This window comes from Phyllostomus hastatus, unplaced genomic scaffold (assembly GCF_019186645.2).
Source record: "Phyllostomus hastatus isolate PE091 unplaced genomic scaffold, TTU_PhHast_1.1 phas_scaffold_78, whole genome shotgun sequence".
In the NCBI taxonomy this organism is placed as follows: domain Eukaryota; kingdom Metazoa; phylum Chordata; class Mammalia; order Chiroptera; family Phyllostomidae; genus Phyllostomus; species Phyllostomus hastatus.
Genome location: NW_025334041.1, coordinates 86,848,197 through 86,873,585, shown reverse-complemented (window position 1 = coordinate 86,873,585; position 25,389 = coordinate 86,848,197). Strand labels below are relative to the sequence as shown.

The window sequence follows — 25,389 nt, the reverse complement described above, 5'->3', positions numbered from 1 at the left end:
ACACTGCTAAAGACTTAGCTGATTTCTCTTCATCCCACCGAAGCCTCTCAGCCGATGACTCTTACTCCCTCATATATACCTACCCAGAGCAGGTATGGGCCTGAGATGTGAAAGTGGCTGGTACTCTTTGCTCACCTTTGAAGGCCTTGTTCTCGTGTGCACTTTAGTTCATTTACACAGTACACTTCATTGACATTTAAGGAAAATACAGCTTTTAGCTTAGACCTAGCTTTCTTGTTGTTACAAAGGTGGTGATAGACTTTCTTGACCTTCTACATCACATCTAAAAGGGGAACTTCTGTTCTTCTTAAAGCATAATAGATATATGTAATAAGCACAGGATGCCATGAGGGTGATTAACATCACAGTCACCAGATTTTCGGGGCAACTGTGTTAATCATTATTACAGCAACCTGTGTTCGTTCGTGGCCCATATCACAACTGATATGACATAATCAGGACTTTCCTACATGGAAGCTGAGCCATGACTGTTTTGTGCACGTTGCGATCTGAGTATTCTGCTGACACAGTGCCTAGCGTCTTTTGTGTATGGAGTATTTCAATTCAGTAATGACTTTGGAAAGGGTGGCAGTGGGCTGCAAAGTACTGGTCAGTTAAATATGGCTCTACATGGGCTCCATAAAAATATTTTTGTGTATCTTTTTTCCTAACTGATAATGGCCTTGCATTTTATAGTTTTATTTATTTCTAATATTTTTCTTTTCCACATAGCATGACAATGCAGCTTGCCTATTATGTATTTAGAATTTAAGATTTTTAATTCAACTGTACTAAGCTTGTGATTTCCATCTGCAGAAAGAGAAATTAGATAAAATTTGTGACCATTGTCCACAAGCAATAAATTATTGACAAAGAACTGTTTACACATCCTTGTTTAGTTAGTTCTTCATATGTTTAAACAAGTATCGTTATAATAGTAACCTTATTATTGAAGAACTTTTTGTCTCAAAAGGATACCTTTTGTAGAAAGCCATCCTGGGTGATGTTTTCATGGGCTCATAAAGGATGTACAGGTCTTGAATTTAGTCAGTTGGTTGCAAGACTGTTTTCTTTTTAAACTGCACATAAAAATAGCTTTGGCATAATGTTCTTTATATTTAGGTTTCTTTACTGAATAGAAAATGTCTTTATGATTACTCTTGGGATAGTAAGTGGGATTTTAAAACACATAAGTGGGATTTTAAAACATGCATGCAACATTAAACTACTGGCTTGAAACACTTATTTTGGAATGAGATAAAAATAGACATTATATGGAAATGGATAATCTATAGACAGAGGTATCCTTTTTTAGGGACTGTTACCAGCTAATTATGTAGGAAGTCTACAGAGAGATACCAGGTTGGAAAATTATCAATATTAGTCTATGAAGGAACTTAGAAGTATGGAAGAAATAATGGTTTTAGGATGAGGAATCATGCTGGGGAATTCTTGAAGGAAGAGTGCAGCACAGCATGGAAATATTGTGGGCTTTTGAGCTAGACTGCCTGTGTGAAAAGCCTTTTTTTTGGCTCTGCACTCACTGTGTGACCTTGAGCAAGTTACTTAATTTTTCTGTGCCTCCATTTTTTCATCTGTATGGACAATAATAACTATTTCATATGTTTATTGTGAAGGTTAAATAAATTTTATTTTGATTTACTTTGATTTATTAAAGTACTTAGAATAATTCCTGGTGCACAAATGTTATTTGTGGCTGCCATTATTTATTATTATTATTTTGTTGTTATTACTATTATTAGAAGTCTCACCTTATTTGTTTGCAAAATAATTCTGCTACCTGGTATAAGTAACTATTGACACTTTTTTTCAGCTCAACTGAAGTTGATGACATGATACGAAAATCTACAAACCTGTTGCTAACCAGGACTCTGAGCAACTCTCTACAGAATGTTATTAAAAGGAAGAACATTGGACTTACTGAGGTAATGCTGCTTTTAATGGAGGCAGCCATGGCAACATGTCAACAGATGTCCTAGGCTCTGTGGTTTATTTATGAATTTATTATGACTTTCTGTATAGTTCACCATGCTCTTCCAGGTGGACCCCTAATGGTGAAAGAGCAAAATAACTGTCTTGTGTTTTTCTTTGGTCACCTTGAGGAAATCCATTATTAGTTTTTGAAAGGCACTTTCTCTCTCTCTCTCTCACGTTGTTTTCACTCGCTGAACGGGTTTTCCTTTCTGAACTAGTTGGATTAAATTTGTTTTATTTGCCATTGATTATATGAACAAAATTGTTGCAGAATACAGTCAACATCAGGTTTCTATCCAAATGAATGCAGTGAGATATAGCATATAATGTGAGATCATATTTTGCCTGCAGAGATCATTGATACCACAGATATTGGCACTCGTAGGCCTTGATTGATGTTAGCCTTAGCTTTTGTTTTTGAGATTCCTCATGTACATGTGTGGTGAATTACTCTTTACCAGCTGTAAGTCTGGGGCTTTGGGACTGAGGAGACCTGAGGGAAAGGCAGTCATCACCCGTCAGTGAAAGCTTATGCAGTCTCACAAAGAGAGGAGGGACATTGTGCATATGTCGGGAACAGTATCCTGACAAAATGAAGATTTGGAGCACTGGCACGAAGTCCTAAAATTAACAAAGATGTGAAGTTTCCTTTCTCTTGGAACCTAGGATTACATGGGAGCCTCAACCGGCCACTTTATGGTAATTATAGTGCCAAAAGTGAGTGCTTGGAGGGACTTTTTTTTCCACAGGGGAAGAGAAAGGCTGTTGGCCATCTGTTTAACCTGTAGAGGTGGTGTAGTTTGAAAGGCACTTGCTCTAGGAAAACCTGACATTTTCAGATATATACTGTCAAGGATTATAGTGAAAGTCAGTGAAGAGTTAATGACACTGACCCGCAGGTAAAGACAGCTGGAAGCCAGGTGAGCCTCTACTTCTGTTTTGAAATTATTCTTTTTTCCCTATGTTAAGATACAAAAAAATTATAATGTGGGGCATTGGCAGTGATTGAATTCTACTTATAACAAACTTTTTTTTTCCCATTGATTATCACATTTGACATTAGTTAGAACAGTTTGTTGATTTTGCAGAACTTCCTTTTTATTGTTGGGTATAGAAATAATTAGTTATTTATTTTGTGTGTCTGATAATAGGCTAACCTTGTGATCAGGAAGGCTATAGAAAAAACAAAGTTGGAGCGAACATTGGTCCTGCTTTTGTCAGATTGTGCTGTTCCCCTTTTCTGAATCCCAAGTAGGGCAGGCAGTATATTATTTATTTTGTGTACTGTCTCTACATTATAACCCTTGATATAATTCTTCTTACACCATTCCATTTAGTAGTCTCTTAAAACGTCATTTTAAACAAGCATAGAAGGAACATGGTGTGAAAGACACAGCTTTGGCCTCAGAAGACTCTTGAGTTTAGTTGTGGTTGTGCTGTTGATTTATTGTGGCATCTTAAGAGATAGACCTGAATTCTTACTTCTTTGGTTCTTCTGATTCCATTGTGATAGGAAGAAGCAGTAGGAGCTTATCAAAGAAGTATATCATAGTTCTTGGCACTGTTTAAATGAAAGCTAAATGCTCTTCCTAAATCATTGGATTTCTTTATTATCAGTATCTTTGCATGTAAATGAAGGACTATCCACAGGCATTTCTTTTGGTGGTTATGGTGGTGTGTGCATGTGTAGACACACACCCAGTGATTTTTTTCATCACCAACTGATAAATATTTGAATAATTGTATTACTTACTTTTGGAAAGAGAAGATGTTATAGCCTCCTTTACAGTTAGCTGAAGTCAGTGCACACCTGAATCATCATTACAATAGGCAGCATTGGTAGGACAGTTTGTGTTCTGTATTCTTCAAAGTCCAGTCACAAACGCCATCTCATTTAGCACAGTAACATCTGAAGCAGTCTGGGCACATGTTATTATTCCCATTTTTGTAGAAGACATGTGATTAAAGTTTAATGAGATGGCCCAAGGTCATATAGCTAGCAAAATGATAGAAGTGGGACCTAAGTGTAGGTTGTCGTTTTCCCCAAACTTACTCACTTTTACTAATGTACTGCCTTTCACATTGACTTACTATTTCATCGTAACATGATAGAGACTTTTCTAGGAGGTCCACAAAAACATGGAAATTGTTCTTATTAGAGACGGTTTTGTGACAGGGAAGGACTTCCACTAAAACAACAGAAGTATTTATAAGTACACAAAGGTCAGAATTCTGTTTCAGGTTGTCAGACAATTCCTTTAGGATTTACAAATTCATATAAGCTGATGTCTGTCTGTTCGTCTTTTCTTAAGGTGACCTGGTATAGAATCTCTTCTTTTTTTCTGTCCATATGCTCTAACCTTTTATCTGCACACTGTATTTCTTGCTTTTTTTTATGGCTTCTTTGCTTCCCTATGTTGAGTCAGCTCAACATTACCGTTTAGTAACTTGAATGTCTTCCTTTCTGAGGTCTCAAGTGACTATCCTTAGTTCATTCAGCAGGTACTGCTGTTTTCCTCAGGCTGTTTTTTCCAGGTCTTTGGGAAGAAGGGAAGTTGAGCAGTGTTTGAGAGTACACATTCTAAAGCAGCCTGCCTGGGTTCCAGTTCTAGTTCTGACATTAACAGATGTGTTCTTTGGCATATTACTTGGTTGTATGTAAAAAAGAGGGACAATGATAGCATGTATTTCATAGAATTGTTGTCAGGATTAACATGTAAAGTGCTTAGAACAGTTCCTGGTACATAGTAAATACTCAATGCATATTGTCAGTTATTAAGATAGAGGTCTGACTCTGGCCAGGTACTCAGTTGATTAGAGTGTTGTCCTGATATGCCAAGGTTGCAGGTTCAATCCTGGTCAGGGCACGTAGAAGAATCAACCAATGAATACATAAATAAGTAGAACAACAAATTGATGTTTCTCTCTCTATCTCAAATCAATTAAAAAGAAAGAAATAGGTCTAGGCAAGTAATGATTGTCAGGTCTGGTACCAAGATGTAATTTTTCAATTAAGAGAAGTCAGATTAGAACAAGATGCCCTGTTAAGACAAATAATTTGTTTATTAACTTTACAATATTTATTGAGTTCTTATTATGTGAAAGGCACTGATGTAAATCCTAAGGATAAACAAGTGAACAACAAGAACAACAACAAAAGGGATCCTTGCTTTTACTCGAATGGCATAAAACAAATAATAAAAAGTAAACCATCTAGTGTGTTAAAAGATGGTGAATGTGATATAGGAAGAGAAAGAACCTAGGTTAAGGAAATCAGGTGTCTGGTGGAGGTTCAAGGGTGATTTTATTAAAAACAGCAACATCTTGATGACAAGTTGTAATTTAGGGGAAAGAACATTCTTGACAGAGGTTAGAACTGGTGGAAAGGTCTGAAGGAAGTTATTACCAATTTAAGGGGATAATATGGAAGGGTAGCTGGAATGGAGTGAGCAAGGGGAAGAAAAGCAGGAGATTAGATTAGCAAGGTACCAGGCGTTCATGGTAGGCCATTGTAAAGTGTTTGACTTTTATTTTGAGGGAATTGGAATGATGGCAGCATTTTCACTAGTGACATGATCTGACATATTTCAAAAGGATTGCTTTGACTGTAGGGAGACTTCCAGTCAAGATGGTGGCATAAGTAAACATAGCTCACCTCCTCACAAAACCACATCAAAATGACAACTAAAATATAGAACAACCATTACCCAGAACTGTCAGAAATTGAGTTGAATGGAAGTCTGGAAAGGATGGAATTAGAGAAACCACATCCATGCAGACTGCTAGGAGGGGAGGACACTCGGAACAGGCTAGTCCCACACCCATGTGTGATGGATAGAAAATCAGGAGGGATATCTCAGGAGCAAGGAGTCCCAGCCTCACCCTAGCCCCCTCAGCCCAGGGTGCCAGTACCTGGAAGATAAGTCCCCATAAATTCTGGCTGCAAAACCCCGTAGGAATTTAGTGGGTGGAAGAAACTTCTAGAGTCCCAAGCAGGTCCCCTTAAAGAACCCACACATGGACTTACTCAGACTCACTCTGTCTGAGCAACAGCATGGGATAGCAGCTTGAAAGACACCAGTGGCATGCAGGGAGGAACTGAAGTGTCTGACATTAAGGTGGGACCTGGGGGTATCTTTCTCTCTGACAGGAAGGTAGGCAGAGGCTGTTGTGCCTTTTGTGAGCCCTCCCCCTACAAAGCCACAGAGCTGGCAGGTGTGTGCCATATCTGAGACTCCACCAAACTGGCTAACACTGTTTGTCCCAACCTGGAGATCCCCTGAGACTCCCTCCCACCAGACTTACCAGCCCACTCAAGCTGTTAACAGAGACTTTTCCATGTGCATGGCTGGTCTTGGCTCATGCTTCACAACTTCCTAAATCCTGTCAATTAAGCAACAGGCAGCCTCAGTATGCCCCACCTGCAACCCCCCACCTCTTGCTAATTGGCCCCAGGCCTGGCACTAGTAGCAGCTGCCTAGATTCACACCTAGTCTTTGTTCAGGTGATCAAGGTTACTATTATCAGTGTTAAGTTGTGTTGCTAGCAAGTACCTTTGATGCCATGTGATGAGAAGGCACTTCATCTCTGTGGTCTTCCTTCTAAAACCCATGACCTCAGTCTAACCATGAGGAAAACACTAAACAAACCCAAATTTAAGTACATTCTACAAAATACCCGACTAGTATTCATCAAAACTGTCAGGGTCATCAAACACAAAGTCTGAGAAACTGTCACAGAGCACAGGAGGTAAGGGGGAGATGTTTCAACTAAATGTAATGCAAGATCTTAGATGGAATCCTGAAAAAGGTAAAGAATATTAGGGAAAAACAAATGAAATGGGAATATAGTGTCTTGTTCAGTTAATAGTAATGTACCAATGTTGGTTCCTAGTTCTGGCAAATGTATTCTAGTAACATAAGGTGTTAACAGTAGGGAGAACTGAGTGTGGGGTATTTGGGAACTGTTTGCAACTATTTCATAAATATTAAAGTATCCTAAAATGAAGCATTTATTTAATTAAAAAATTAAAGAATGAAAGAGAGGAATTAAGAGATAACAAGAATAAGACAACTTGATAGGGGAATTTTGTTACAAATGTAAGGAAGGACATAAGGTAGCAGCCCTTAAAGGAAATGGGTTAAGCAAAGGTTTATATTTTTAAGTAGAAGTAATAGTGTATTATTTTGGATGAGAATGTACAATAGAAGGTAAAAGTTGATTATGTAGGAGGATGGGGAAAGTCTCTGGAGTAATGTAAGTAGGAAAGAGATTTTAATCTGGATACAATTAAAGGGATTGGCTTCAGGAGGTATAAAGTTCATGTCTCCTAACAGATGAGACTGAGTATGTGGATGCAGAGGTGATGGTTCACTTCAATATATATTTTGGTGGTAGGCTCCAAATGCTCAGATTTTCCAGTAAAAGTAAGGTCTCTAGTTGAAATTAGAGCTTAAAAGCAAATGTTGGAGTTGGAGGAGAGAGAAAGAATCTCTGGATAAATGGAATAGAAAATTAATTTGTTCTTGATTATGTGATTATTTTGTAGCATTCAGTGATGGGATTGGCTAGCATGGCTGTGTATTTTCTTAAGCCATATTTAGTTGGAGATCTAATGAGTAAGCCCATATCAGTAATTGACTTCAGCAATTTGATGTATATTATACTCAATACTATATTTTTATATTAGTATCTATATTTAATTAAAATGTATTTATTATTTCTTAGGTATCACATTTATGTTATTACCTCAATTTTTAAAATTTAATCTTTATTGTATTTTTCTTACATTATCTTTTAGTCCACTTATAACCCCCTTCCCCTGGCAATCACCACACTGTTGTCCATGTCCATGCGTCCTTTTCCCTTTTTGTTCAATCCCTCCACCCCCAACCCCTCTCCCCCACTGGCTGTCATCCTGATCTCCATCTATGGGTCTGTATCCATTTTCCTGGTTTGTTCAGTTTGTCCATTAGATTAGATTCTGAAATCATATTTACCTCAATTTGAAGATGAAGAAAGAGAATAACTTTGCTCATGGCCAGCCAAGCAGTAATCCATTTGGAACTAAGATTTGAGATAAGTTTTGAAATACTCTTTCTTTAAAAAATTTCTTTGAAATGAGTTTGAAAATCATACTTTTTTCTGAACTTTTATTCTTTCACTACACTAATTTAAAAACATCAGTATCATAGAGAGAAAGGAAATAAATGACTAGTTTATTAATTCAGAATATCAAAGAATTAGTTAAGTTTAAAAGAATTAGTTAAGATGAGTCCAAGGACACCCTACTTATTTGCAAAGAATATATCGATAGAAAGGTTTAAGATGTAAATTGGACTTAAAATAACTTATTTATTATAGATGATAGACATATTTTACCTTCACTTTAAGTCCCCATTCAAATATCATTTCCTTAAGGCAGCCTTCCATTACCACCCATCTCAGAGGAACTCAGACCTACCATTGCCGTGCACTCCTTATTCTCACTTCTATTCCCAGAGCTTATTTCCACCTGGCAGTACACGATGTGTTTATATGTGTATATGTTTACTATAGTGTCTTTGAGGTCAGGGACTTTGTCTCTTTTGTGTTTGAATTTGTACAGCTGTATCCTGAATCCTTGGCACATCGTTGTTTTTTTTTTTTAAGATTTTTTATTTATTTATTTTTAGGGAGGGAAGGGGGGGAGAGAGAGAGAGAGAGAGAGAGAGAGAGAGAGAGAGAGAGAGGGAGGGAGGGAGAGGGAGAGGGAGAGAGAGAGAGGGAGGGAGAGAGAGAGAGAGAAACATCAATGTGCGGTTGCTGGGGGTTATGGCCTGCAACCCAGGAATGTACCCTGGCTGGGAATCAAACCTGGGACACTTTGGTTCCCAGCCCGCGCTCAATCCACTGAGCTACGCCAGCCAGGGCGGCATATCGTTTTTAACTCATGAAAGAGAGAAGAAAAAAAAAAAAAGAAAGTAGGTAGGTAGGTTCTTAGGGTAAAATTAGAGAAATTCATAGTTCCTATCAGTGATGCCATATTGAATATTTATATTTTTATGATTATAATAGTGTCCCAGGAAACCTGAATAAGTGACGGTGCTTTGCATTCACCCTGTGTTTTTAATATACTTTAGGTTGATGACCACAGGGCTTTAGCCTGCATTATTTGTCACCCACACACCATGTGTCCCCATCCCCTGTTGTTAAATAGCAAAGATATCCAGCCAGTATTACATTAAACCATTTTATACTTAAATTTTGTCAGATATAAGCGTTTACCAACCTTTGAATTTGGAGCCAGTAGTTTCAAGTATTTTAGTACTTTAGATGTTTTCCTTGGAGACGCCATAAAATCAGCAGTTAATGCGCCTTTTTGTACCTTTGCAGGGATGATATGGAAGTAAAAATTTCATGAAGTCTTAGGGATCTTGTTTTTGTGAGTGAGAACCATGGCAGTGATTTAGTTCTTTATCTTCTTGTAAATTTAACAGTTGAGAAGCACTGTGGAGAGGAGTGTGACTTCTTACTTACTGGCTTTGGGTTAGTCCATTTGGGGAGATTCAGTGTACTAAATTAAATCTCTGCTTCGGGAAATAGCATACTATCAATTCTGATATAAGTAAGATATAAATACCCCAGAAGTAGTTTATAGCTGGGGATGGAAATTTGTTCTTAGAATTTAGGGCTTAGTTTTGAACTGTTGAAGATGATGAAGACATTTTCTTTCCTGGAGTTTGTCAAGAATCTGAACATCACTCCATCATCATTGCTCCGGCCCCGCTGGGGTGTTTCACTGGGGTTGGAGAAGTGACTCCCCTGGTTGGCTCTGTGCCCTTGCTCATTAGATTCTCTGTGTTACTGGGAGAGACAGAAAAATGTTCTGTTCCTTAATGATTTGTAACCAAAGTGACTTTGGTTATTAGTTGTGAGAGGTGACTGGTGCTCTCGTTGTGAGAGGTGCTCTATAGTGTTTTCTCTTTTTTTGATAATTCTCATAGAACTTTATTTTATGTAAGACATAGTTAATATCTGATCTGTTGTTAGTTCCATGTTCTTGAAACAATGTTAAGGACAGTTTAGATTGCCGCAGTGATTTATTTTTGTAATAGAGTGGGAAGTAGGGGTTAAAAATATCAAAGGAGCTCAAACTCTGATGGAAGTTGATATCTGAAATTGCTTTGTTTCATCCTTACTTTTAAAATTACCCCCAAAGCATCTGGCTTCACATTTGTAAATGCCCTTGTAAGGATTTTGGTTAGCTGTCATTCAGGAGAAGAGATCACTTAGACCTCATTAACAGACAATATTCCCTTTGAAAATGACATGGTATCTACTGTAATCCTAGAGTGTTTTAATAGTCTTTATGCTCAGCAATGAAACATTTCAGAAGTGACTGACAGCCAACTGATGTAATTCATGGTGATCTTTTGTGTTGACAGATCTTTAAAAAGTCATGGGAAATTACTACTGTACCCAGTGAAGCCGCCTCCTTTTTTTTTTAACTGCCAATATCCTGCAAAACAGGACAATTTTCTCTTTGACTGCCACTGTTTTTTATTTCGATAACATGACACGATTTCTCCGTATTATTAGGATTTTTATGATAGATAGAATGTGTTCCCAATAAGTAATGCTAATTTTAAAATAGAAATTCTTCAGTTTTCCAAATTAACTCTCTTACTTTTCTGACTTCTGCATCAAGACAACCTTGCCAGTAGCCCCTTTCCCACTCAGGAGGAAGAGTGATTTAATTTAGACAATCAAACCTTTTTAAATGATTTTAGTCTTCCTCTGATGGAGAAACACATTGAAAGGAAAGGATGACAAATTGCTTATTTTGGTGTATGTTTTTTTCTAGAGCACTCTAAAGCTAAAAGGCTGATATTTTACTTATTTTTGTAGGAGATAGTATCTATGTCCAAAACTCAGTCTCCAAATGCAAGCTGTAGAATGAGCGGAAAGGGCCTTGTGATGAATGTGAACTTGTCTGATGAGTTGTTGGGAATAATACAGAGATCTAGTCCCAGTGTTGCCCTAACTTTTCATCTTTGTTGGACCTGCACCTCTGGGTCTTTGCTCCGTCATCATGTTGAAAAGAGCTGTTTTTCTCAGATCTTCTGGCTGGTCCTTAGGGGAGTAGAAGGTATCTTTTCCCTTGTCCATTCTATTACCAAAGCATTGTCATTATGAGTTGACATATAATTTTGAGAAAGAACTGTGTGCTAAGTGCTATTGAGGAAGAAATAATCGACTTTCTGATTACAGTCTTATTAATATTTTTGTTTTATATTCCACAGAAATACCATTTGACTGTAAAAATGTGTTATACCTCCCTTCATCATTTTAGTTCGTTTCCCCTTGCGTCATCTACCCACTCTTACCCCGACTCACTCTCTCACTAGACTAAAAGAAGGACCTGAGTTTATCCATCTTCTGGTAGACAATACTCCCCTTACCTTCCAGAGCCCTACCACCAGAAAATAGTCTTATAAAAATGAAACATTAAAGAAGTAGAAGAGAGAGGGAGAGAGAGAAACAAAGGTTCCATTCCATTTTCTCTTTGTGCTTCTTTTAGACTCTGGGGAATGTGAAGAGTTTCCATAGTTGAAATAAGTAGTAGGTACTGCTCCTTTGTATTTTGTTTTTCATGTAGAGTAGAATCAAAGCATGAAGGTTCCAGTTTATGGGAGACCCAGGATCTGCTCCAGCCTACTGTGCCTACTGTGCAGCGTGCCAGGGCTGCCTCTTACACTAGGCCAAAAGGCTCTCTTGGGAGTCATTTACATGAGTTCATAACTGAAGGTAGATACTTGGTTTGAGTCCTAGTTCCATTTAGGTGTGTGATCTAAATAAAATAATTTTATTTTTGTTTTTGTTTTAGAAAAATGGAAGTAATAATTATTCCCACTTAATATTTTTCTTCAGGTTGTTGGGAAGACAATGTAAGAAAATGAGTTGTGAAGTACTTTACAAACTTCAGTTCTATATAGATAATAATAGTTATTCTTCCTCATTCACTTCTCAAAGTAATTTATAAATGACTTTGTTCTTATAAGTACTGCCTTCTTTAAGGATCTTTTCTGTAAGAAAAGAGAAATAGTATTAACTGAAGATATTTAATTTTTACAATAACTCTGTGAGTTAGAAGTTATTATTGCCATTTTACAGATAAAGCCATAAGCTTAGAGAAGTTAAGAAATGTTTTCAAGATCAACACTTTGTGAATAGTTAATTCCCTGGTTTCTCTGACTTCAGTGCCCATGTGTTTTCTTCCATAGACTAATGTAGTTTAATTTACTGCAGTCCATTCCAACACCTCTCTGTTCTTTAGGCCTAATTTTGAAACTTTTTCTTTCCATTTCAATTATTTTTGTTCTTTTAGTGGGAGTTTATTTTATTTATTTGGCAGTTATTTAAGGCTAGGCATTATGCTAAACACTATTAGTGTCCCCCCCCCCCCCCCAGTCTAGTCCTTTTTAAACAGAAGAAAACATGTCTAAAATAGAGTGGCAAGAACTTCTATAAGGTGTGTCCAGAAAGTATCCAGCCACACACTATGAAAAATAGAGACATTTATTGAAGAAGATACAGGATACAAGAAATACTGTACATAGGACAGTGATGCCTTAGTCCCTTTCAAAGTAGGCACCTTGGGACCTCACACAGTTCTCTCAGCATCTCTTCCACTGTTCAAAACACTCTGCAAAATCCTTTGTTGGAATCGCCACCAGCTGCTCTGATGTATTTTCCTGAATCTCATTGACATTCTGAATTTTCTCACTTTCAAAGGTGATTATAGTTTTGGGAAAAGCCAATGGTAGCAGAGTGCCAAATCTGGGCTGTAGGAGGGGCTGAGTCACCTGCATGATTTGATGTTTCACCAAAAAACTCTGCATGAAATGTGAGGCATGAGCAGGCACGTTGGTTGTGATGAAACTGCCAATCACCAAGTTGCCTATAGCTGCAGCAGTTTTCATTATATTGCCTCTCTCAACTGACAAAGGACATTATAGTAGTATTCCTTATTAATTATTTGGTGTGGAGGGGTGTACTTGTGATGGACAACACCTTCCCAATCAAAAAACACAGTTAATGGTTAATGGTCTTGATCTTGCACCTTCTTCAGGTGTGGAGAACCAGACAATTTGCATTGGGATGACTGGGACTTCATTTCTGGATCATAGACCCATGAGCCATAGACCCATGATTCATCTCCAGTTATGGCCTTTTTGAGGAAATCTGTTCATTGGTAGGGGTTTGAATCAAGTTATTAACAACTGCAGTTCCTTACAGCCTGGATATGTTCAACATTCTCAGATGTTCTGCTTATTGCAGGCTTTCCAGAATGTGGATCACTTTCAACAGATTCTCAACCATCTTAGAAGTGTTTGTGCCACACTTTATTTGTGTAGCACTCATTGCATTGTCCCTGAAACCCTTCTGAATCATCCAAATAGTTTCTATAGAGGAATGTTCAAGCTTAACACAAAATTTGATGCAGATTCTTTGCTCAATTCACTCAGTCATTTTGAATGCAATGGCCACGTAGTACATGTGCTACGGTGTCTACTGCCCCCACAACAAGAACAGTGAAGTCATCATTGTTCATGCATGTGCATTCCAGCCCACTCTCCTTGGTTGCCAGGTTACACTGATGTTGTGCAAACTGTTCTTGTCATATTAACAATGGCTGGACTTTTCCCAGAGAGACCTTGTATATAGTAGGGGAAATACAGGATGCTTTGGGTAGTCAGAGAGGGCTTCATAAATGAAGTAATAATACCCATGCTTTAAAATACCCTTTGTAGAATACAGATGCCTTCTGCCATCATACCTTTTGTTTTTCTCTCACCAGAAGATTCGTATCAAGCCATTTGTCCTGGGGCGAAGAGTCAAATGATTCTTACATGTGCTTGTTATTTTCCAGCTTGTCCAGATTATTATTAATACAACACACTTGGAGAAATCCTGTAAATACTTGGAAGAATTCATCACCAATATCACTAATGTGCTTCCAGAGACAGTCCATACCACTAAGCTCTATGGCACCACGACTTTTAAGGTAAGAAGGCCCTACAGTACTATAGAACTGCTTTGGATAATGCATAGTCTGGGGTACTCAGCCTAACATGGTTTGTTTCATCCAGGTTGCATAACAGTGTGATTGATAACTTGCTCTTCTGAGTAGATGCTTATGAATCCCTTAGAAAAACAAATACTAATGATAATTTTGGGGTATTTATACTTAAAAAAGTCAATCTTTTGTGTCTACTAAATCTTTTTTTATAGAATTGTGTTCTTAGTTTTCTTTAAAAAAAAAAAAAGATTTATTTATTTATTTATTTTTAGAGAGGGGAAGGGAAGGAGAAAGAGAGAGCGAGAGAAACATTAGTGTGTGGTTGCCTCTCACATGGCCTGCAACTCAGGCATGTGCCCTGACTGGGAATTGAACCTGCGATGCTTTGGTTCACAGCCCGAGCTCAATCCACTGAGCTATGCCAGACAGGGCTTTACTAAATCTTCTTTATATTTTCTACATGAAAATGGCTATTTTCTCAGTTGCCCTCATCACAATTGAGATGTTCTTAAGTATGATCTAGAGAATAGTTGAAATCAATATTAATTAAAAATTAATATGTCCTATGTCCATTTTTTAAATTTACTTTTAAGCAAGAAATTTCTGTCCCTTGCTATTGAAGTTAGTAATTTTATAATTATTTCGCAAGGCCACAGCATTGGTTTTGACTCAGAGCTAATCAAATGGGAAAAATGACACCCTTGTGGGGTAAAAGAAAGATTGATGGTAGATGCATTTCTGAAGAATAAATACCTTAATTTCAAAGAGCCTTAAGGAACTCCTTTGTATTGCCATGTGAGCTCTAAATAGATATTAAGCAGAAAAAGTAACAAGGCAACATCTTAAATACTAAAATGGTTGATTCTGACATAAAAGCCAACATGTATGCTTTGGGTTTTTGGTACTGTGTTATTTGGTCATTTTAGTTTTGAAACAAATCTATGTCACTCTTTTGACATCCAGAAGTTGATGTTTATTAGATATAAAGTTGTTGAGTTAAAATCATGATTTTATGTCCACTGGTATCTACCTTTTCCTATCCTTTTACCCTTTTTCTTTATTTACTGTTACTTTGCTTTGAGAGAAGATTTAAGAGAAGAAATCAAATTTGATTCATATTACTTATTACATTTTATGAGAGATAAAAATTATTAGAATGTTCTACTCTTTTTCTGGGACAAAAGAAAAAATGGGAAAGATCCTGAATAGCCAAAGCAATCTTGAGATACAGGAACAAAGCTGGAGGTATCATGCTTCCTGGTTTCAAATTATATTACAAAGCTACACTAACCAAAACAGTATGGTATTGCATACAAATAGACACAAAAATCAATGGAACAGAATGGAAAGCTGAGAAATAAACCCATGCATATAAGATCAATTATTGTACAACAAAGCAGCCAAGACTGTGCAGTGGGGAAAGATAGTTTCTTCAATAAATGGTGTTGGCAAAATGAGACAGTCACATGCCAAAGACTGAAACTGTACTCCTATCTTATATCACAGACAAACATCAACTCAAAATGGATTAGAGACTTGAATGTAAGACAGAAACCATGAAACTCTGAGAAGAAACCCCAGGTTGTAAGCTCCTTGACATTGGCTTTAGCAGTTATTTTTGCATTTGACACCAGAAGCAAAAGCAAAGCCACAAAAGCAAAAATAAAGTAGTGGGACTTCATTAAGCTAAAAAGTTTCTGCACAGTAAAGGAAACCAACAACAATATGAAAAAGCAACTGATGGAATGGGAGAGAATATTTACAAATGATATATGTATCTAATAAAGGGTTAATATTGAAAGTATTTAAAGAACTCCTACAACTCAATAGCAAAAAAATCAAACAACCCAATTAAAAAATAGGCAGAGTTATTAAATAGACATTTTTGTAAAGAAGAAATAAGAAATGAATTTAGGAAAGTAGCAGGTTACTAAGTTAATATCCAGAAATTTATTGCACTGTTATATCCAATAACAAATTAACAGAAAGGGAAATTAGGAAAATAATCCCATTCACAATTGCTACAAAAAGGATAAAATCCCTAGGAATTAACCTAACCAAGGATGTAAAAGACCTGTATTCAGAAAACTATAAGACTCTGAAGAAAGAAGTTAAAGAAGATACAAATAAATGGAAGCACATACTGTGTTCATGGATAGGAAGAATTAACATCATTAAGATGTCCATACTACCCAAAGCAAGCTATAGATTCAAAACAATTCCTAACAAGTTTCCAATGATGTAGTTCACAGAACTAGAACAAATATTTCAAAAATTTATATAGAACCACAAATGACCCCACATAGCAACTTCATTTCTTTTTGGCCCTGAGAAGAAGAACTAAGTTGGAGGAATCACCCTACCTAATATCAAACTGTACTATAGGGCCATAGTAATGAAAACAGCATGGAACTGGCATAAAAACAGATGAACAGGTTCATGGAATGGAGTAGAGAGCCCAGAAATAAACCCACACCTTTATAGTCAACTAATATTCAACAGAGGAAGGAAGCACATACAATGGGCTAACGATAGTTTATTCAATAAATGGAGTTGGGAAAATTGGACAGATATGTGCTGAAAAATGAAACTAGACCACTTTCTTACGCCACAAACAAGAATAAATTCAAAATGGATAAAAGACTTAAATGGTAGATCCAAAACCATAAAAATCCTGGAAGAAAACATAGGCAGCAAAATCTTGGACATTGCTTGTAGCAATTTTTTTTAATCAGAAATATCCCCTCCCCAGGCAAGGTAAACAAAAGAAAATAAATAAACAAATGGGACTACATCAAACTAAAAAGTTTTTGTACAGCAAAAGAAATCATCAACAAAGTAAAAAGACAACTCACAGAATGGGAGAACATATTCACCAATATCTGGTAAGTGATTAATATTAAAAATTTATAAAGAACTTATAAAACTCAACTCCAAACAAACAACCCAATTAAAAAATGGACAAAGGACCTGAGTAGACACTTCTCCAAAGAGGACATAACAGAGGAGCAGTAGACATAGGAAAAGATGTTCAATGTTACTAATCACCAGAAAAATGCAAATTAAAACCACAATGAGATATCACCTTACACCTGTCAGAATGGCTATTGTTTATAAATCAACAAATAACAGTGCTGGCGAAGGTATGGAGTAAAAGGAACCCTACTGCATTGTTGGTGGGAATGCAGACTAGTGCAGCCACTGTGGAAAGGAGTATGGAGATACCTCAACAAATTAAAAATGGATCTGCCTTTTGACCCAGCGATCCTACTTCTGGGGATATATCCAAAGGAACCCAAAACACTAATTCGAAAGAATGTAAGCACCCCTATGTTCTTCGCAGCATTATTTGCAATCACCAAGATATGGGAGCAGGCCAGGTGTCTGTCAGTAGATGAGTGGATAAAAAGACTATGGAACATTTATACAATGGAATAGTACTCAGCCATAAAAAAAAGAAAATTTTACCCTTTGTGACAGCATGGATGGACCTGGAGAACATTATGCTAAGTGAAATAAGCCAGTCAGAGAAAGACAAATACCATGTGATTTCACTCATATGGAATCTAATGAGAAAACTGAACTAAAAGGCAAAACAGAGACAGACTCATAGATAGAGAACAGATGACAGTTTGGGGGGTGGTAGTTAGAGGTAGAGGGATTGAGCAAAAAGGAAAAAGGACTCATGGACATGGACAGTAGTGTGGTGATTGTTTGTCGGAGGATGTATAAGGGGACTAAATAGTAATGGAAAAAGTACAATAAAGATTAAATAAAACAATGGCCAGCAGGTAAATGAAAAACATGTTCAACATCACTAATCATCAAGGAAATGAAAATGAGAATCACAATGAGATATTACCTGACACCTGTTAGAATGTCCAGCATCAAAAAGAAAGAGATGACAAATGCTAACAAGCATGTGTAGAAAACTCTTGCACATTGTTCCTGGGAATGTTAACTGGCATAGTTGATATGGAAACTTCTCATGCAATTAAAAATACAATTATCATTTGATTCACATTCTCACTTCTGGCTGTATATTCAAAGGAATCAAAAGCATTATCCTGGAGAGGTAGCAATACTTCCATGTTCATTGCAGTATTATTTACAATAGCCAAGATATGGAAACAACCTAAGTGTCTATGAACAGGTGATCAGATAAAAAAAAGTGGTGTATGTATACAGTGGAATATTATTTAGCCATGAAAAAGGAGGAAACCATGCCATTGTGACAGCATAGATGAACCTTAAGGGCATTATGCTAAGTAAAATAAGCCAGACAGAGAATGTCAAATATTACATGGTTTCACTTACATGTGGAATCCTTTTTAAAAAGTCAAACTCATAGAAAAGTATAGAAAAGTTGTTGCCTGGTGCTGGGAGGTGAGAGAAATACAAGTTGGTGTAAGGTAGAAACTTTTAGCTAGAAGGTGAGTAAGGTCTAATAGTTGATAATACTGTATCATATAAACTGAAATTTAAGAGAGTGGGAAATAGATGTTCTCACTAAAAAGAAACTATATGAGGTGATGAATGTATTACATAACTAGATGGGGGAATTCTTTCACAATATATACATATATCGACTCACCACAATGTACATTTTAAAGAACTTAAATTTTATTTTCAGTAGTACCTCAGTACAGCTAAAAAAATTAAGCAAAAAAATGACATGGTGAACTACAAAATATTCTTTAGGTCAGCTGCTGGGTGAGTTATACATTCAAGAGTGACCATGAATCATTTCAAATTACCTATAGAACTACTTAAAACAAAGTTTGTTATTCATCATGTGTATATCATTACTTTCAAAAATTTCAGTAGTTTTATTTTATTAATATTGATATAAGTAACATTGACTTATTTAATAAAAAGGCTCCAACAATGACTATGAAAATATGACAAGAGCTTTAAGAACTTTAGGGTGACCTTAGGCATTTTAATCAGAATTATAATTACTCTTAAATATTAACATTATTATGGAGCACAGGTAATAATTATATCAAAAATATTTCCTTTTGATTTACTATGGGAGGCAGAATTTTTCTAGGAAAGAAAATGTGGGAGACCTATAGTCAAGTGTTCAGCAGAGAATAAGGAGCTGGAGCGTTAGAAGTTGAGGATAATGTATAGTTGTGTATCATATAGGGAATACATAATATGTTCTGCTGGCCTTTCACTCACCTACTTCAATTTTCTTATTTCAAGGGCTTTTCAAATTATCGTCAGATATCCTCCCAGAGGATGGCTTGTGTATTTCTGTTGTTGCTTTAGCATTAAAATTGCTATGGGAAAATTAAAGGCAGACGGGAAGCCGTAGGGGTTGAGCAGCCAGTTAAACACTTAGTAAAAGAGAAGTTCTGGAGACCGCTAATGGTCATGTCAACAGTGCTTATTGGAAACACTGGTTGCATAAAACACATTGAAAGTTTATTTTTACCAGGATTGTTTCAGAACAGCTAGCCCAGAACCCAGTGTAAACATGGCAATTATAACAGCTACATGTTGTGTATTTTCCTAAGCTACTGTTTCCAGAAAACTTCCCCTTGCAAATGGAAATCTTTATGCTGAAAGGGGCAAAAAGAATCAGAAGGTCTCCAAGGTGTGTTCTCGCAGTGGCCGCCTTGTTGCCCTGTGTGTCATAATGAAGCTGGCATTCTTTGCTTTCCTTGTTCATAAGAATTTCTTTGCTCTCTTACAAATTAGAATGAAGGTATTTATTAATTTGCTCCATTGCAGATATTGTCTTTGTATTTACTATGCAACAGTCTGGTAGATTCTTAGAGAAAAAATTAGACTTAGAGTTTATAATCTACATGAAAGACAGAGACTGTGAGTTCTATAAAGAGCTATGGAGGAGGTGGAGGAGGGGTGGGGAGAAAATACGGACAACTGTAATTGAACAACAATAAAATAATTTAAATAAAGAATATAAATAAAAAATAAAATACAAAGAACTGTGTGAAAAGTTGCAGAATAATACAATATATATTATGTCCCTCATTGATTCTACATGAATCTATAAAGCATCTCCTACATACCATGCAATTTATAGGTGTGAACTAAATATACAGGTCTCCTGACCTTACAGAGCAAATATTCTAGTTGATAAATGGGGATGATAGTTGATAAACATACAGACAAAAAGTCCACTTTATAATGCCAGAGAGTGGTAAGAACTAGGAAGAAAAATAAATGCCCTGAATGAAATGAGAGTGGAATCATTTGGATTTCTCATAGATAAGCATTTTGGTCAGAGGGAACAGTACAATAGTAGGTATTGCTGTGTTCAAGGAATAGCAAGGGGATCAAGTCTGGCAGTGATGTGTCTATCATTGGTGGTAGGGGTGGTAAGAGATAAGATAGGAGTCAGATAACTTCTGGCCTTGTAGGTCACAGTAAATACTTTGGATTTTATTCTGAAATGAAATTTGAAGTCATTAGAAGAGGGGAGTGACAGTGATAAACTGATTTATATTAATGGGTAACACTGATTACTGTGTGGAAAATGAATGCATTATAGGTCAGTAAATGTGGAAGAAGAGAGTCCATTTGGAGGTTATTGAAGCAGTCTCGGCAAGAGAAAATGGTCACTTGAATTACAGTGGTGGGGGTGGAAGTGTTAAGAAATATTGTTAAAGAAGAGATGGCAAGTTTTATTGCTGGATTGAGCATGGGGTTGTAAGACAAAGAACAGAGGCCAAGATTTTTGAACTAAACAAACTTAGTTCAATGATTCAAAAACCAGTAGCCACAAAAAATTATCTGTACAAGGTAAATATTGACATAAAAATCATAAATAATAAAATATCAAACAAAAGCCATAGAGGTACATAGAAAGTAGGGATAAAATAAAGATAAGGAAGCAAGGATGAATATTGTCCAAAATTATTCACAAATAGATCAAATGAGAAAAAATATATGAATATTTGAAAAGATACTAGAAAGGCAGTTATAAGTCAATATCTCCTCCTGCTAACATCTCTCAGTAAGCCCCTCAGTGAGTAATTGACAGATCCGGGACGCAGAACATCAGGAAGGATATAGCTGAACTGAATGGTACCATCATCAACTGGATCAAACTGATATTTATAGAATACTTTATCCAGCAACAGCTAATGCACATTCTTTTCAAGATCATAAGAACATTCACTACTACAGATCATGTTCTGGGTAATAATACACATTTTAACAAATTTTAAAAGAGTAGAAATCATACAAAACTTGCTCTCAGACCACATAGAATTACACCATAGAAATAATTAACAGAAGATAGCAGGACATTCCCAAAATATTTGGAGATAGCCAGCATACTTCAAAATAACACATGGGTAAAAGAAAAAGTCTCAAGAGAAATTTAAAAGTATTTTGAATTAAATAAAAATAAAAAACTTTTCAAAATGTGTGGCTTAGTGAAAGCAGTGCTTAGAGGGAAATGTATAGCATTAATTGCATATATTTAAAACATGCAAGTTTCTTATAATAGTAATCTAAGCTTCTACCTTAGGAAACTAGAAAGTGGAGCAAATTAAATCCACAGTAGTCATTACAAAGAAATAAAATTTAGAGCAAAATAAGTGAAAACAGAAAATCAAAAGAGAAAATTGGTGAAATCAAACACTGGTCCTTAGAAGATCAATAAAACTAAACCTTCGGCCAATTTAAGAATGAAAGAGAGAAGACACAATTACTAATATTATAAATGAAAGAGGAGCAATCTCTACTGATTCCATGGACATTAAAAGAGTAATAAAGGAATATTGTGAACAACTCTATACCTGTAGTTTGATAGTGAATATACATGGGGTGATAAGTGTTTCAATTAATTTGATGTGGGAAGTCCTGTTACAAAGTATACCTATAGCTAGTCACTCCATTGTACATTTTAAATACTGTACAATTTTATCAATAATACCTTAATCAGCTGAAAAAATTCTACCAAATATTTAAGGAAGAAATTACACTGCTTCTGGACAATGTTTTCCAGAAAGGAGAAGAGGGAAACTTTCTAACTCATTGTGTGAGACCAGGATCCCAACATTTCAAGAAAGGGTATCTGTAAACCAATATTTCTTAGGAACATAGATGCAAAAATACTCAACAAAATATTAACAAATCCAAACATGTAATCAGAAGAATATATAGTTGGCCCTTGAACAATTATAAGGGTTATGGGTGCCAACCCCCTGGATAGTTAAAAATCTGTGTTATAACTTTTAACTCACCAAAATCTTAACTAATAGCCTATTATTGATCAGAAACCTTACTGATGAAATATTCAGTCACTTAACACATATTTTATATGTTAAATGTATTATAAACTGTATTCTTACAATGAAGTAAGCTAGAGAAAAGAAAATGTTATTACAATTATAAGAAAATATATTTCTAGTATTTATTGAAAAAATCCATATATAAGTGGACTTGAACAGTTCAAGGGTCAGCTGTACACTACCACAAATCCCACAACCAAGTGGGATTTGTTTCAGGTCTTTAAGCCTCATTCAACATTCAGAAATTAATGTAATCCATTACATCAACAGGCTAAAGAAGAAAATATCATACAATCCTTTCAGTAGATGCAGAAAAAGCATTTGACAATATCCAACACCTATTCATGATAAAACCTTTTAGCAAGTCAAAATAGAGGGGGAATTTCCTAAATGTGATAAAGAACATCTTCAGAAGTTTCACAGCTAACTTCATTTCAATGGTGAGAAACTAGAAGCTTTCCTGCTAAAATGAGGAAAAAAGAAAGGATCCCCTCTGCCAGTTTTGTTCAACATCCAATGAGACAGGAAATAAAAGATTTACAGATTGAGAAGGAGAAAATAAAACTGACTTTGTTTGCAGATGACATGATTGTCTACATTAAAAATATGAATGAATTAAAAATAACAACAAAGAAAAACAAAATAACATACCAGAACTTAATAAGTGGATATAGCAAGGTTGAGGATACAAGGTTAAAATACAAAAGCCATTTGCTATCTTATTAAACTAGTAATGAACAACTGGAATTTGTTACTGAAAACATGGTATCATTTGCATTAGCAAAAAAAAAAGAGAGAAATAGGCCCAACTATAACAAAATAAACAAGGCCTATGTGATAAAACCTATAAAATTCTGATGAAGAGAAAGAAGAACAATCTAAATAAATTATGGATAGGAGCACTCAATATTTTATCAAGGTATCAGTTCTTCCCGACTTGAGCTATAGATTTAACACAGTCACAGTCTAAGTCCCAGCAAGTCAATAGGTATATATTGAAAAATTGAGTCTGAAGTTTATACGGAGAGGGAAAACATGCGGAGGAGCCAACCCAATGTTGAAGGGAAAAAAGAACACTGGAGGACTGACTCGAGCTGACTTCAAGACTGACTATGAAGTTACAGTAACCAGGAGAATGTAGAATTGGCCAAAGAGCAGGTAAATGATCACAGGAGCAGAATCGGGAACCCAGAAATGGAGCCGCACAAATAGAGTAAACTGATTGAGAATGAATCAAGTCAATTTAATGGAGAAAGGAGTCTTTTTAATAAGTGGTGTTGGAACATCTGTGCACATGCAAAAAAGAAAAAATGAATCTAGACACAGATCTTACACTTTTTACAAAAATTAATTAAAAATGAGGCCCTGGCTGGTGTAGCTCAGTGGATTGAACACTGTGAACCAAAGTGTTGCAGGTTCGATTCCCAGTCAGGGCACATGCCTGGGTTGCAGGCCATGACCCCCAGCAACCATACATTGATGTTTCTCTCTCTTTTTCCCTCTCTTCTCTCTCTAAAAACAAATAAATACAATCTTAAAAAAATTAATTAATTAAAAATGGATCACAGCCTTACATATACAGTAAACACAAAACTATAAACTGCCTAGAAAATAACCTAAGGGAAAATCTTGGTGACCTTCTATTTGGCTATGACTTTTTTAGCTAAGACCCCAAAAGCATGATCCATCAAAGATAGTATTAAGTTGGATTTAATTAAAATGAAAACTTTTGCCCTGGGAGAGGCACTGTTAAGAGAGTGAGAAGACAAGCTACAGACGGGGAAAAATATTTGTAAAATGCATGTCTAATAAAGTACTTATATCCAAAATATACAGAGAACTGCTCAAACTCAACAACAAGTAAACAAATAATCCAGTTTAAGAATGGGCAAAAGATCTGAGCACACATTTCACCAAAGAATGGAGAGGGCCCTGGCTGGTGTGGCTCAGTGGATTGAGCACTGGACTGTGAAGCAAAGGGTCACCAGTTCAATTCCCAGTCAGGGCACATGCCTGGGTTGCAAGCCAGGTCCCCAGTAGGGGTCATGCAAGAGGTAACCACACATTGATGTTTCTCTCCCTCTCTTTCTCCCTCCCTTCCCCTCTCTTTAAAAATAAATAAGTAAAATCTTAAAAGAAAAAAGAATGGAGAGGGAATTTTACATTGAAACAACAATGAGATACCACTACACAACTATTACAATGACCAACAGTATCAAATGCTAGAGCAATAGCAGCTCTCATTCATTGGTGGTGCTAATGCAAAATGTTAATGCCATTTTGGAAGATAGTTGTTCAGTTTCTTACGAGGTTAAACATAGTCTTGTCCTGCAGTGCACCAGTCAGGCTCCTTGGTATAACCCAAGTGAGACGAAAACTTAAGCCACACACAACTTACATATGAATGCCTAGAGAAGTTTTATTCATAATTGCTAAAACCTTGGAAGCTACCATGATGTGCTTTGATAGATCAATGGATAAACATACTGTGATACATTTCTGAATGTTATTCCTGGAATATTATTGTTCTGGAAAGGAATGAACTATCAAGCCATGAAAAGACATGGAAGAAGCTTAAATGCACTTTGCTAAATAAAAGAAGCCAATCTGAAAAGTTACTTGTATTCAACATTCTATTCAGTCATAAATGTACTGCATGAATCCGAGCATATGACACTGTGGAAAAGGCACAGTTATAGAGAGAATAGAAAGATCAGTCGTTGCCAGGGTCCAGGGAATGAGGGAGGGAGGGATGAATAAATAGAGCTGAGTGAGTGGGTATTTAGGGCAAGGAAACTATTCTTTATGATGCTGTATGGTGAATACATGACACTTTGCATTTTTTAGTATCCATAGAACTGCTCAATTCAGAATAAGCCCTAGTTCACACTGTGGACTTTAGTTACTAATAAATTATCAATATTGGTTCCTCAATTTGTAACAACTAATTGATTAAAACTCACTACTGCATGTTTTAATAGGGAAAACAGTGGAAGGAGGATGGGAGGGCAGTAAATGTGAGTGCTCTGTAACTTTCTGTTCAATATTTCTTTA

General features: G+C 36.2%; 1 protein-coding gene across 4 annotated transcripts in view; it reads left to right on the top strand.

Moving 5' to 3' along the window:
• Positions 1 to 25,389, top strand: part of EXOC6B (exocyst complex component 6B) — a 556,350-nt gene that overhangs the window by 304,103 nt on the left and 226,858 nt on the right. For all 4 annotated transcript variants that reach the window (XM_045827528.1, XM_045827527.1, XM_045827529.1 and 1 more), the window contains 2 exons: positions 1,835 to 1,946; positions 13,910 to 14,044. In XM_045827528.1, coding sequence (XP_045683484.1) covers positions 1,835 to 1,946; positions 13,910 to 14,044 — 247 coding nt within the window. The remainder of the gene's footprint in view (positions 1 to 1,834; positions 1,947 to 13,909; positions 14,045 to 25,389) is intronic.